This window comes from Herpailurus yagouaroundi, unplaced genomic scaffold (genome assembly GCF_014898765.1).
Source record: "Herpailurus yagouaroundi ecotype Mexico unplaced genomic scaffold, PumYag 160, whole genome shotgun sequence".
Lineage (NCBI taxonomy): Eukaryota > Metazoa > Chordata > Mammalia > Carnivora > Felidae > Herpailurus > Herpailurus yagouaroundi.
In genome coordinates this window covers 45742807-45755685 of record NW_024412401.1, presented here as the reverse complement: position 1 = coordinate 45755685, position 12879 = coordinate 45742807, and the positions used below count along the sequence as shown (strand labels likewise).

At 35.9% G+C, this 12879-nt stretch overlaps 1 protein-coding gene and 1 non-coding gene across 4 annotated transcripts in view; both read right to left on the bottom strand.

The window, feature by feature from the left end:
• RABGAP1 (RAB GTPase activating protein 1) overlaps positions 1-12879 on the bottom strand; it is a 170456-nt gene that overhangs the window by 147460 nt on the left and 10117 nt on the right. For 2 of the 3 annotated variants that reach the window (XR_005792690.1, XM_040482239.1), the window contains exon 2: positions 8136-8335. The exons of the other annotated variant lie outside the window; for it this stretch is intronic. Coding sequence is in view for 1 of the 2 variants with exons in the window: in XM_040482239.1 (XP_040338173.1) it covers positions 8136-8285 (150 nt within the window). In the remaining variant the exon portion in view is untranslated. The remainder of the gene's footprint in view (positions 1-8135; positions 8336-12879) is intronic. 3 annotated transcript variants of the gene reach the window in all.
• Positions 1619-1729, bottom strand: LOC121035200 (U6 spliceosomal RNA). Its single transcript, XR_005792789.1, has one exon. It is a non-coding gene; the product is annotated as a U6 spliceosomal RNA (small nuclear RNA).

Genomic DNA, 12879 nt, shown 5'->3' with positions numbered 1-12879 from the left:
GTATTCCCTACCATGGCATTATTATACATATTATATCTATGTTACAAATCCAAAAGATTTTTATAATTGTTCCTTTATAGATTTAAAAGAAGGTGAGAGGAGAATATATATTTATAGCTTGTTATAAATTTATCAATTCTAGCTCTCCTTATTTGTTCTTGTGGCTTTGACTTACCATATTAAGTCATTTATTAAGTTGTAATATAGCTCTGTACTTGTAAGTTGTAATATAGCTCTTCTACTTCATTTTTGTGGCTGGCAAATACATCATATTTATGTTATAGGTAGAATATGCACATATTATATATACAAAAGAGAAGAAAAAATGTACTTATACGGTCTCTATTATTATACAATTATCTTTAATAGTGCTAAGGATTAAAATTATTGTTTGAAGTCACTTGCTTTTGGCCTGAAGAACTTTTAGTATTTGTTATAAGGTGGTTCTGATAGCAGTAAATTCTCTTAATTTTTGTTTATTTCAGAATGTCTTTATTTCAGCTTCAATTCTAACCAATAGCTTTGCTAGGATTCTTGGTTGAGTCTTTTCTCTGAGCACTCTGAACAGGTTATCCCACTGGCATCAAGCCTCCACTATTTCTGCTAAGAAGTCAGCTATAAATGTTACTGAGGTCTCCTTCTAGGAACCAAATCATTTTCCTTTTGTTACTTTCAAGATTTCTTGTCTTTGGTTTTCAACATTTTACTAAGATAAGCTTTTTTGTGGATCTTTCTGAATTTATCTTAGAGTGTGGTAAGCTTCTTAGATGTGTAGATTATTATTTTTCAATAAATAAATGTGGGACTTTTCAGACTTTATTTCTTCAAATACTTTTTCTGCTCATTTCTTTCTTCTGCCAAAACACAGGAGTATGCTGTTACACTTAATAACATCTCATCTTTCTCTGAGGCTTTTTTCATTTTTCATTATTTTTTCTTTCTGTTCTTTGGATGTTTCTACTAATCTTCAAGTTTATTAACTTCTTCTTTAAGGAGTGCCTGGCTGGCTCAGTCAGTGAGCATGTGACTCTGTTTTTTTTTTTAATTTTTTTTTTTAACGTTTATTTATTTTTGAGACAGAGAGAGACAGAGCATGAATGGGGGAGGGTCAGAGAGAGGGAGACACAGAATCGGAAACAGGCTCCAGGCTCTGAGCTGTCAGCACAGAGCCCGACGCGGGGCTCGAACTCACGGACCGTGAGATCATGACCTGAGCTGAAGTCGGCAGCTTAACCGACTGAGCCACCCAGGCACCCCTATGTGAGCATGTGACTCTTGATCTCAGGGTTGTGAGTTCAAGCTCCATGCTGGGGGTGGAGCCTACTTAATAAAAAAAAAATAAAAATTAAAAAATAAATTAAAATAATTAAAATCTGTTTAATCCTTTCTTTTAACATTTATTTATTTTTGAGACAGAGAGAGACAGAGCATGAACGGGGGGAGGGCCAGAGAGAGAGGGAGACACAGAATCGGAAGCAGGCTCCAGGCTCTGAGCTGTCAGCACAGAGCCCGATGCGTGGCTCGAACTCATGGACCGTGAGATCGTGACCTGAGCGAAGTCGGACGCTCAACCGACTGAGCCACCCAGGCGCCCCTAATCCTTTCTTTTAAAAAAAGCAAATATGTTATGGTATACTCGATGTGCATCATGTGTCATCCTTGCACAGGGGCCATGCTAGTCTTCTCTGTATCATTACAATTTTAATACATGTGCTCCCAAAGTGAGCACATGTACATTTAAATGCATGTATTTTAAATATGCACTTTGGTGAATTCTGGCATATGTACACACAAGTCAAGTCAGTGGACATATCCATAATGCCCAAAACTCCTTGTGCCCTTTCTACTCCTACTCTTTTTCCCTGTCCCATCATCACACCCCCAGGCAACCACTGAATGGCTTTCTGTGACTATAGATTAGGTTTGCATCTTCTACAATTATACATAAGTAGCACTGTCTTTTCTTCAGGGGGAGGGCCTGTCTTCTTCCACTCAGCCAAATTATTTTGATATTTATTATGACTATGGTAAAAATAGTTCATTTTTAAAAAGATTTTAAACACTTCTGATAATTTTTTATGAAAAAAATCTATGGGAGGGTCTTTACTTTTGTTCCAATTTTATCAAGACTTAATTGAAATAAGACATTGTATAAGTTTAAGGTGTACAACATGATTTGATAAGTGTATATATTGTGAAATGATTACCACAATAAGGTTAATACATCCACCAACTCACATAATTACCATTTCTGTGTGTGGTGAGAACATTTAAGATTTATTCTCTTAGGTACTTTCAATTAATTATATAATACGGTATTGTTAACTATAGTCCCAATGCTGTACATTAGATCTCCAAAACCTAATAACTGCATAACTGAAAACTTGTATTCTTTAACATCTCCTTTCTCCCACCATCACCTCCTACCCCTAGCAACCACCATTTCACTTTGACTTTGACTTAGATTCCACATACGCATTGTGGAATGTGAAATGTTATGTGTCCATTTTGCTTGTTTCAAAATGTTTTTTGATTTCTCTTTTGATTTCTTCTTTGATCCAGTGGTTGTTCAGGAATATGTTAATTTCCAAATATTTGTTGATTTTCAAATTTTCCTCTTGTTATTAATTTCTAACTTCATACCACTATGGCTAGAAAAGATATCTGGCATCATTTCAGTCTTCAATTTGTTAAGATTTGTTTTGTGACTTAACATATGATCCATTCTGGAAAATATTCTGTGTATGCTTGAGAAGAATATGTATCCTGCTGTTGGGTAGAATGTTTTATATATGCCTGTTAGGCCCATTTGGTTTAAGGTATAGTTCAAGTCCAAAGTTTCCTTATTAGTTTTGTGTCCAAATGATCCATTGTTTAAAATAGACTACTGAAGTTCCCTATTATTATTGTATGGTCTATTTCTTCCTTCAGATCTATTTTGCTGAATGTATTTAGGTACTCTGATGCTCAGTACATATATATTTACACTTGTTATATCCTCTTAATGAACTGACCCATTTTTCATTACATTATACTCTTTGTCTCTTCTTACAGTTTTTGAGTTAAAAAGTTTTTGAGTTATTTTGTCTGTTATAAATTTAGTTATCCCTGCTCTCTTTTGGTTTCCATTTCATGGAATAGCTTTTCCAATTCTTCACATGGAGTCTGTGTGTGTCCTTAAGGCTGAAATGAGTCTCTAACAGACAGAATACAGTGGGAAGGTCTTATTTTTTTTTATCCATTCAACACTACATCATTTGCAGAGTTTGGTTCATTTGCATTTAAAGTAATTATTGATAGGTATGAACTTATAATGCTATGTTATTGTTTTCTGGTTGTTTTGTAGTTCCCTTGTTCCTTTCTCACTGTCTTCCTTCATGAACTGTTATTTTTCAAGGCGGTATACCCTGATTCTCTTTTTATCTCTTATGTAACTATCATAGATTTTTTGCTTTGTGGTTACCATAATGCTTACATAAAACATCTTACTAATACAACAGTATATCTGACTTTCATAAAACTTTAATCATATACAAACACACCACTCTCAACATTTTAGAGTTTTGATGTACATATTAACTTTTTATATTGTACATTTGTTATTATATCATTCATTTCATATATTATTAATTTCATTAACTATAGTTATTTTTTTTTAATTTTTTTTTCAACATTTTATTTATTTTGGGGACAGAGAGAGACAGAGCATGAACGGGGGAGGGGCAGAGAGAGAGGGAGACACAGAATCGGAAACAGGCTCCAGGCTCCGAGCCATCAGCCCAGAGCCTGACACGGGGCTCGAACTCACGGACTGCGAGATCGTGACCTGGCTGAAGTCGGACGCTTAACCGACTGCGCCACCCAGGCGCCCAGACTATAGTTATTTTTAATACCTTTGTCTTATGATTTATTTTGAGAGAGAGAAAGAGGGGAGGGGCAGAGAGACAGAATCCCAAGCAAGCTCCATACTGTCAGTGTGGAGCCTGACATGGGGCTCACAAACTGTAAGATAATGACCTAAGCTAAAATCAAGTCAGATGTTTAACCAACTGAGCCACCCAGGAGCCCCAAAATCTGTCTTTTATTTTAGACAGTTTTATTATAATGTGTCTTGGAAAGAATCATTTTGGGTTAAAATCTTGGGGAAACCTGTAAGCTTCATGAACTTGGATGTCCAAATCTCTCCCCAAATTTGGGAAAGTCTCATTCATTATGTCTCAATAAGCTTTCTGCCCACTTTCCTGTCTCTTCTTCTTTTGGAACACTAATAATGCATACATTGTTTATTTTAATGGTATACCACAATTTGCGTAGGCTTTCCTCACTCATTTTCATTTTTCTCCTTTTTTCAGACTAGATAATGTCAAATAGTCTTCTACCTCATAGTAATTTCATCTGCTTGATTCAGTCTGCCCTTGATGATTTCCATTGCATTTGCGTTCCCTAAAGTGGTGATGACTGCTTAAGCATGTGGTTTCTCCTTATCCCACAGAATCCAGTCTCTATGCATGCTCACTAGCCATCTGCAAAGGATCATTTTGACCATTTTTTTTTAAATGTTTTATTTATTTTTAAGACAGAGAGAGACAGAGCATGAGTGGGGATGGGGCAGAGAGAGAGAGGAAGACACAGAATCTGAAGCAGGCTCCAGGCTCTGAGCTGTCAGCGCAGAGCCCAACGCGGGGCTCGAACTCACAAACTGAAATCATGACCTGAGGCGAAGTCGGACGCTCAACCGACTGAGCCACCCAGGCGCCCCTCATTTTGACCATTCTTGCCCTCAGGGGCATGCACAAGAAGGCAGTCACTGTGTGAGGGTGTGTCTGAGTGAGCTGCAGAGAGCTTGGAGGTACCCATGAGCCAGTAGAGGAGACAACCCCAGTGGCTCATGAATGGGCTTCCTCATGGAGCTCCCAAAGCAGTTAATAAAATGTGTCTCTTTGATATGTTCCATTCCCAGCTTTAGATGCTCTTCTCCCAACTATCCACCCCCCAAGTCGTGTAGTTCACAATTTGATATTTTGGATGAAGTAAGAAAGAAGTAAGCTTTTGGGAGAGTATCTCACACAGCTGTGGAATCCAGGTATGCAATCACCTGCTTTCACTTTCCCATATGGAGGAAATCATGGGCTGAGTAAGTCTTTACTGGCACTGACGTGTGTGGTCTTAGGGGAAGGGTGACACAGGTAAAGTGAAACTGCTCCTTTTATTGTCTTCAATGGATCCAATCTTGGATGTTTTTTCTCCAAGTATACTGAAACCTCTCTGATGGGTTCTTCAACTTCCACAAAGCCTCTCTCATCCATGAGCAAATGTCTAAATCAGTGTTCTCTGAGGGTACGATGGTAGAAAATTCCTTGAAAATCCTGAAAATGACTACATTTTGATGACATCACCTCTCATTTTTTGCCAGTTGAAATTTATTATTGAGCCCCTCTCACTGAATCTCCCATTTCAGTTATTGTGCTTTTCCACTTCAAAATTTCCATTTGATTCTTTTTTATAATTTCTATCTCCATATTGATATTCTCTATTTGATTTGACATCATCATACTTTATTTCTTTAAGCATGACTTCTTTAGTTCATTGAACTTAATGGCTACTTTGAAGAGTTTGCATATTAAATCCAACATGTCACTCTCACAAGCAGTGTCTGCTGCCTGATTTTTTTTTTTTTAATGACGAATAGGTTATTTTTTCTTGTTTATTTGCATGTTTCACAATTTTGTTTTGGAAACTTGACATTTTAGATAATATACTGTACCAAGTCACAGTACTGGTCTCCCCACTCTAGGACATGTTATTTTTTATGCTTGCTTATTTAGCAGCTAGATGGCTTATTTTAGGAAATTCTATTCCCCTAATTCCTATAGTGTTAAGCCTCTGCCATTGTTCCTCTGGGATGATTTGGCTTTACCTGCAGACATCCTGGGATGAGAGCAACTTTGTCAGAGTGCTTGGTCTCTTTCTCTGACCATACCTAAATGTTAAACTCCACTAATATGGCCAGTTGCTCTAAAGTTTTCAACAGTGCACCGGAGTACAAACTACTGCACAGAATAAACTAATCAAATTGACATTAGTTTGAAGGGAGAGTTTTGGAGGTCAACGTTTGAGATTTGTTCTGACACTAAGAGTCAGTTTCCTCCTAGTAAGCCTACAGTTAAATCTATATGTCCAATCAATCTACCGAACTCTTCTCAGTTACCTTTTGCCACAATCTCTATGGTTTATGAGACTACCCTTAGGCTTGAACTTCTCTACACTCTGCTATAAATAAAGTCAGTTTCTCTGGGAAGAGATCAGGAGCTGTTTTATGATGCCCTTCTCATTACAGAGAAAATCTGTAAGCCACAGCTATAAAGTTGGGAGGGTGGACAATAACATGCTTTATTTTGAGTGACACCCCATCTCTAGAAGCTGAGTGCTTGGAGGGTGTAGGACTTGATATAGTAGTCTCAGGTCTTTTGCTTGCCTGTAGTGGTGTGGAACCACTACTTTAGAGGCCAAAGCTAAGGCAGCTGGACTCTCAATATTCTCAGCAGCACTGTGCCCAAAGTAGAGCCTCTATCCCAAGAACAGGACTGAGCAAAAAAAGGGAGCCCCCACCACTGAGTCACACTTGGCTAGCAAAATGTAGCTGGGGGCAGGATGAGAAATGCAATCATCCTGCTCTTCCCAGAAGACAGCCCTCCAGTGAGGAGCTGGGGGGAGGGGAAATTCTGTCTTCTTGACTGCACTGATGTGGAGTGGAGTGGCCATCTTCCTCAACTGGGATAGGTGAGGAAAGCAATGGGCTTGGTTAAATACCACAGATTCTTTACCAAATTTTAGTAAATTTCCTCGAATAAATGTTTCTTCAGTTGCTATATTTCCTTTAAAACATTTCCAAAGACTTTAAATGGTTGTTTTTTTTAAATAATTGTCGCCAATTTTGCTAAGGAATGGGTCCAGAGAGCTCCTTATGCTGCCATGCTGGAAATATCTCTCAGCCAGTGAGCTTTTTAAAATGTAAATCAGATCATGTCCCCATTCCCCATTGAAAACTCTCCAACACCCTCCCTTCATGTTTATAACAAAGTTCAAATTTCTAAGCTCTACAAAGTTCTACATGATCCAGCCTCTGCCAATCACTGGATAGCATACTTTACCACTTTTTATTTACTTTATTCACTCTGCTCTAATCTTTCTGTCCTAATAAGAGTGGTCCTCCTCAGGGTCTTTCTATCTTCTTGTTCCTTTTAAAAAGCTCTTTCCCAGCTTTCTCCATGGTCTTCTTCCTCATTTCATTCAGGTCTCTGTCTCAAATGTCATTTCAAGACATTCTCTAAAATAGTAACAGCCCTTCACTCTTTATCCATGTATCCCACTCTGATTTTCTTCACAGCACCTAAATTTACTTAACATATTCATTTTCTTATCTGCTTAAAGTCTGTTTTAAAGTCTGAGAATAACAGCTCTGTGAGGGCAGTGGGCTTTGTGGCCTTATTCATCACTGTTATCTCCAGTATTTAGTACTTGGCACACAATCAATACTCCATAAATAGTTTCTGAATGGATAAACATAAACAAGAATGGTAATATTTTTAAAGCTATTTACATTTTAAATGACATTAACCAATAATGTTTTTATTTATATCCATAAAAAGAATAATCAACAGAGTATGTGAAAAGTAATCGTTTATTTGGCTTAGAAAATATAACAAACTGCAGTGGCCAATAACCAAGGTATTTAATATTCAGTTTCGATAATCCTAAAATTTATTTATTTATTTTTTTACAAATGGCATTGCTGACCTGCCCTTGTCTTTACACTACATATACTGGGCCCAAAAGAAATAATTAGAAATAAACTCTAATTTAATGGGAGAATAAAAACAATACTTAAATATTTATATCATGACCACTAGTTTTGAGAGTTGGGGTATTAGAAAATTTAGAAGCTAGTCAAATTGAAACTCCTTAATCAAACATAAATTTGTCACCATCACTAATTGTAAATAAAATTAAGCATTAAGAAAGTTAGGATATTATTTCCATTTTTTCAGTTTCACTCCATATACCTTCCTATTATAGGCCAAGTGCAATGAGCTTAGCAAGGCTAAGCAAAAAAATCTTAGGTTATGGAGTTTTACCTTGAGTCCTGTTTTCTCGTCATCACTTCCATTATTTGTAGATGGTGTCTCATCTCCTTGCCTGGAAACCAAGACAAAATCTTCACTATTAAGAGTAGATACTGAGTCTGAGGAGACACTGATTTTTCCAACAGAAGCCTTGTCATCCATGACTCAAGAATGAAGCTCAACTCATGAATGATTAAATATTTTAAAAATGCCTGAAAAACAAAAACCATAAAGATACTCATATAGAATGTCTGCCAGATATTCAGTTATGCTCTAATTCTTACAAAATACATATGGAAAACTTAAAAATAATACTTCCAAAATATTTTCCCAAGACTTTACTTATAATTTAGGCTTTTTATTCTAGATAGTAAAGGAATTTGATGCTATTCAGGGCCAAGATATTTCTGATTTAAAATAAATAAATAAAACATAATCCCTTGAGAACTGCCTACCTACAGTGATTTCTTTGGCATATGTTACAACTCTATTCTTGGACTCTGAACACTATAAAGTACTAAACTTCTGTTTTCTACTCTTTAATCTGTAAAGCTGTACACATAAATAAAATTGAAAGCACATAGGACAATAAGGTTTTTCTAATATTATTGATACTTAAATTTCAAATATTAATAAGACGTTTTTAAACAATAAAATTTCATATTCATCCTCAAGAGAAATAAATTCAAGACAGAGCAAGCAGAAATTCTAAAGCTGGGAAATACCTTACATAGCAAGAAATCAGAAATCCATTAAAAACTCAATCTTCCCATCCCATGGTTTCTTAAGAGCTCAACTCAACACGAACATTACCAGTAAGAGTTTCATGCCAAAAATTCCCAGCAAGAAGTATAAAAATATGTCACTTATAAAAAGCCACTCAATTATTTATTGACTCCTGGAATAAAACTTAAACTCATCTACCATTTAAAAACCTGGTTCTGCATACTTTATGGCTATGTTCCCATTTGGTTGCCAAAACAGCAACAGAACAAACAATACAACATACTCAGAGAGCTTTAACCAATAAACAAAAGTAGCTCCAAGCTCCATGCTCATCGTGTACCTCAGAGAGGTAAAGTTTCTGAGAGTCTGTTTAACCTCTCCAATTAAGAAGTCCTGATTTATGCTTTGGGCTTTCAATTGAACATATATTTATTGAGCATACACCATGTGCCAAGCACTATTTTCCCCCTAAAGGCTCAGATCTAAATAAACACCTGGCAGTAGGAATTACACAATCCCTGAATATTATACTTCAAAAGAAACTCAGAAATAATCAATACTGTTAAGCAGATGAGAAAATGGCAACTCCAAGAGAAGGTCATTTAACTAGGCATAACTAAGGCTCAAACCCTTGAGTACTCTTTGCTGCTTTCTATTTAAATTAATTCCCTTGCTTAAATGACTATCACAGATTTACATTTCATAGGACTAAATTTAAATGTATAGTATGGCATTCAAAGACACTTCAAAATGTACTTATTTGAAAATTTTTAACGTAGTTTTGCTTCATTCATTCAATGAATACTTATTAAGTGTCTAGTGTATAAAGAATAATACATGATAAACACACGAGAAATTAGATTCTTGCCCCAAAAGAGTGTATAGTGTAGCAGAAAACAAAGGCACATTGAACAAGTCAATAGGTACTGATTCAGGGTAAAGAAAACAATGGGAACATGTTGGGACAAGGACCTAGACTAATTTCAGCTGAAACCAGTAGGATATTGTATGTCAATTATACTTCAATAAAAAAAAGAGAAATAGATTAGAAGAGGTAATGTACTTGCTAAGGATATATACTTAAATACTCCCATGTTATTTGCCCTCACTGGATCCTCTTCCTGAAGTGATTTCTTTGCTTCTGTACTCCATCAACTCCAACTCATCATTCATGATGTAACTCCTCTTCTCCTAGTAGCCTACCAGAACCAAATAAATTGCCTGCCTTATTTCTGCTCCTATAGCATTTTACATTTGTTTATATTATTACAATGTATTACAATTTGATGGTGAGTGCCTCTTAACTTAATCTTCATATTATTTATTACACAGATAAGAAAATTGAGACCTAGACAGATGGTGTAACTTGTTCAAGAAAATGGCTGTAATGTAACTGGTTAGAGACAAAGCCAAAAATTGAACCCAGTTATCTATGATTCCAGAAGCTATACTTTTTCGGTCAGATTATGATGCTTTTCCAATGACACAAATTTGAGCCTTGTCCAAAAACAGTCAGGATTGGGTAAAGGAACCTTTATCTTTTATAGAACTAGTAATTTAGGCAAGGTTTTCATGCTTAATTAGTCCTTTCCCATTTTTTAAATTGTGACTAACAGGATAGCACAGGGCCTGGGAAATTTCTCTAAAGCTATGATCTGAGACATTGACAACTTTCTATAATACTCTAGACTCAAAAAAATAATATACTTCGGTATTTACACTATGGAACTGAGAAGACTTGGCAGACTCAAAGTTCAACCTATTTCCTTTGAGGAGGTGATAGGAAAATACACTTTATAAAATACTATTTGTTTTGGCACCTGTAAAAAACTGAATCACTCGGTGGGAATGAGTTTATCAAAACATGAAGTAGTACAGGAAAATTACAGTAAGATTCCCCTTCTCTGGCCTCCACAATAAAGAGGTGTCCCAGAACTTGGTGTACTCCTGGAAAAATTGTAGAGTATTCACAACCTCTGTCTTGAGACCACATGAAGTAATTTTGTTTTTAATCCCTCATACCATTTGCCACAAGAAGACCCCTACTGTAATTCTTCATCCTTCAGATTCCAATTCTGAGTTTAAACTAATGGACAAAGCAAACAAGCTTCTTCACCAAAACACGCTGCGCTACCATGTATCTTCCTACCTTTCCCCATACTATCAATCACCACTTGACACACTTTACATTTTAATCATTTGTTTTTAAATATCATGTAAGCTAGAACCTAAATTCCATCAGGGCAGAGATTTTCGTCTGTTTCATTAACTGCTATATCCTTAGCACCTGGAACAATGCCTGGCACACATTAGGTGCTCAAATATTTGCTAAAAAATAAAGATAAATGGCAAATAAAGATGGAAAAGAGCAAGAGCCACCCAATGAAAAGGTAAGATCATCTTTTATAGACTGACAATAAGAAATCATATTTATGACAGTAAAGCACACAATTAAGATTTAGGAAAAACCCAAGTTAGAATAATGACAGTGTAAGCTTCATCATAATGAGCCTGAGTTTTCATAAGTGAAATGAGGTACTATCTACTACTATATAACTACTAGAAAACACAACTACTATAAAAATTACTAAGGAACAGGTGTACATCTCATTTAACAATACATATAGAACATCATAAGCACCCAAGAGTTATAGCTTTTCAAGCTAACTTCCAATTTTAAGAGAAATAGTATCAACTAATTGAAATAATTCAGTTTAGGAAACACAATATTAGGACAAAATATATAGCTTTCCTATTTTCCACATTCTAATTTGTTTACATGTAAATAAATGTGAAGGAATACTCTAAAAATGTTTCATCTTTGTATATTTTACAGATTGCTAAAACATATACACTCATTACCTCATTTTATCATCCTAACAATTCCATAACATAAACAGAGTAAGGATTTTTATCCCATTTTAAATAAGATAATAGACTTATGCACACCCTGGTATTGGTAGGCACCAACTGTTTCCTTCTTTTATGCAAGTGATACCCTAGACCCCAGCATGTCTAGTTACTAACAGGGAGAGGTTGATGAGTCAAGTCCAGGGATGTTTCCTTCTCTATCTCCTTTTATAAGTCAGTAAGTCATGTAAAACTATAGGTAATTTTGTTTATGCAGCCTCCTGCATCATACCCAAAAGTTCAAATATGTTATATTATTCACAATTTCTTTCACTACTTGTATCCTTACTGACATATAAAAGATCCCTAGAGATTTTCTAATTGAAAATTAGCTTTATGCGGCACGTGGATGGCTCAATCAGCAGAGCATGAGACTCTTGATCTCAGGGTCATGAGTCTCAGCCCCATGTTAGGCATAGAGCTTACTTAATATAAAACAAAGAAAATTAGTCTCACGATATCTAAACTCTTTACAAACTTTTTGCCTAAATTCACTGTTCTGTACCCTAAGTGACAGGGTACTATGTTTAGGGTCCTATGCTTAACTATGGACTTCTACAAAGATCATGGCAAAGAATGCACCTCGGTCTTGCCAAAAGAAGATTCATTTTCATTCTCAATCTCCTTTTAAACACTAGAGACCCAGCTAATGGAGAATAAAATAAAAAAGAACTGCCCATGATAAATGCTCTTCTGATAGTCCTTCAAAAGCAGTGGACATAATCAGTGTTTACTTACTTTTCAAAAACTTGAAGTCTTTTTTTGGACGGAGTACTATCAGATTATTTGTATTGTTTTTTAGTTACTAACATTCAGAAGAGTAACATAAACAGTGAACTTGCAGTGGCATGAATTTGCCAATGTGCAATTAGTAGAGGCAAAAATCACCTCCCAATAAGTGACCTACGTAACTTGATAAAAGAGGTGTGAATGATACTTGTAATTGAACTTGACATGCTTGAAACAAAATGTGGTAGTTCCCAGCCACTATTCCAGGGCTCTAATGTATCTTTACTTCCTTCGTTTTCTTGAAACTCTTTCTTCTTGAAGAAGTATTAACTGCCTCCACCTCTACCACTTCAACAGGACACCCCACTCAGAGAGCAATCCCAATGAAAAA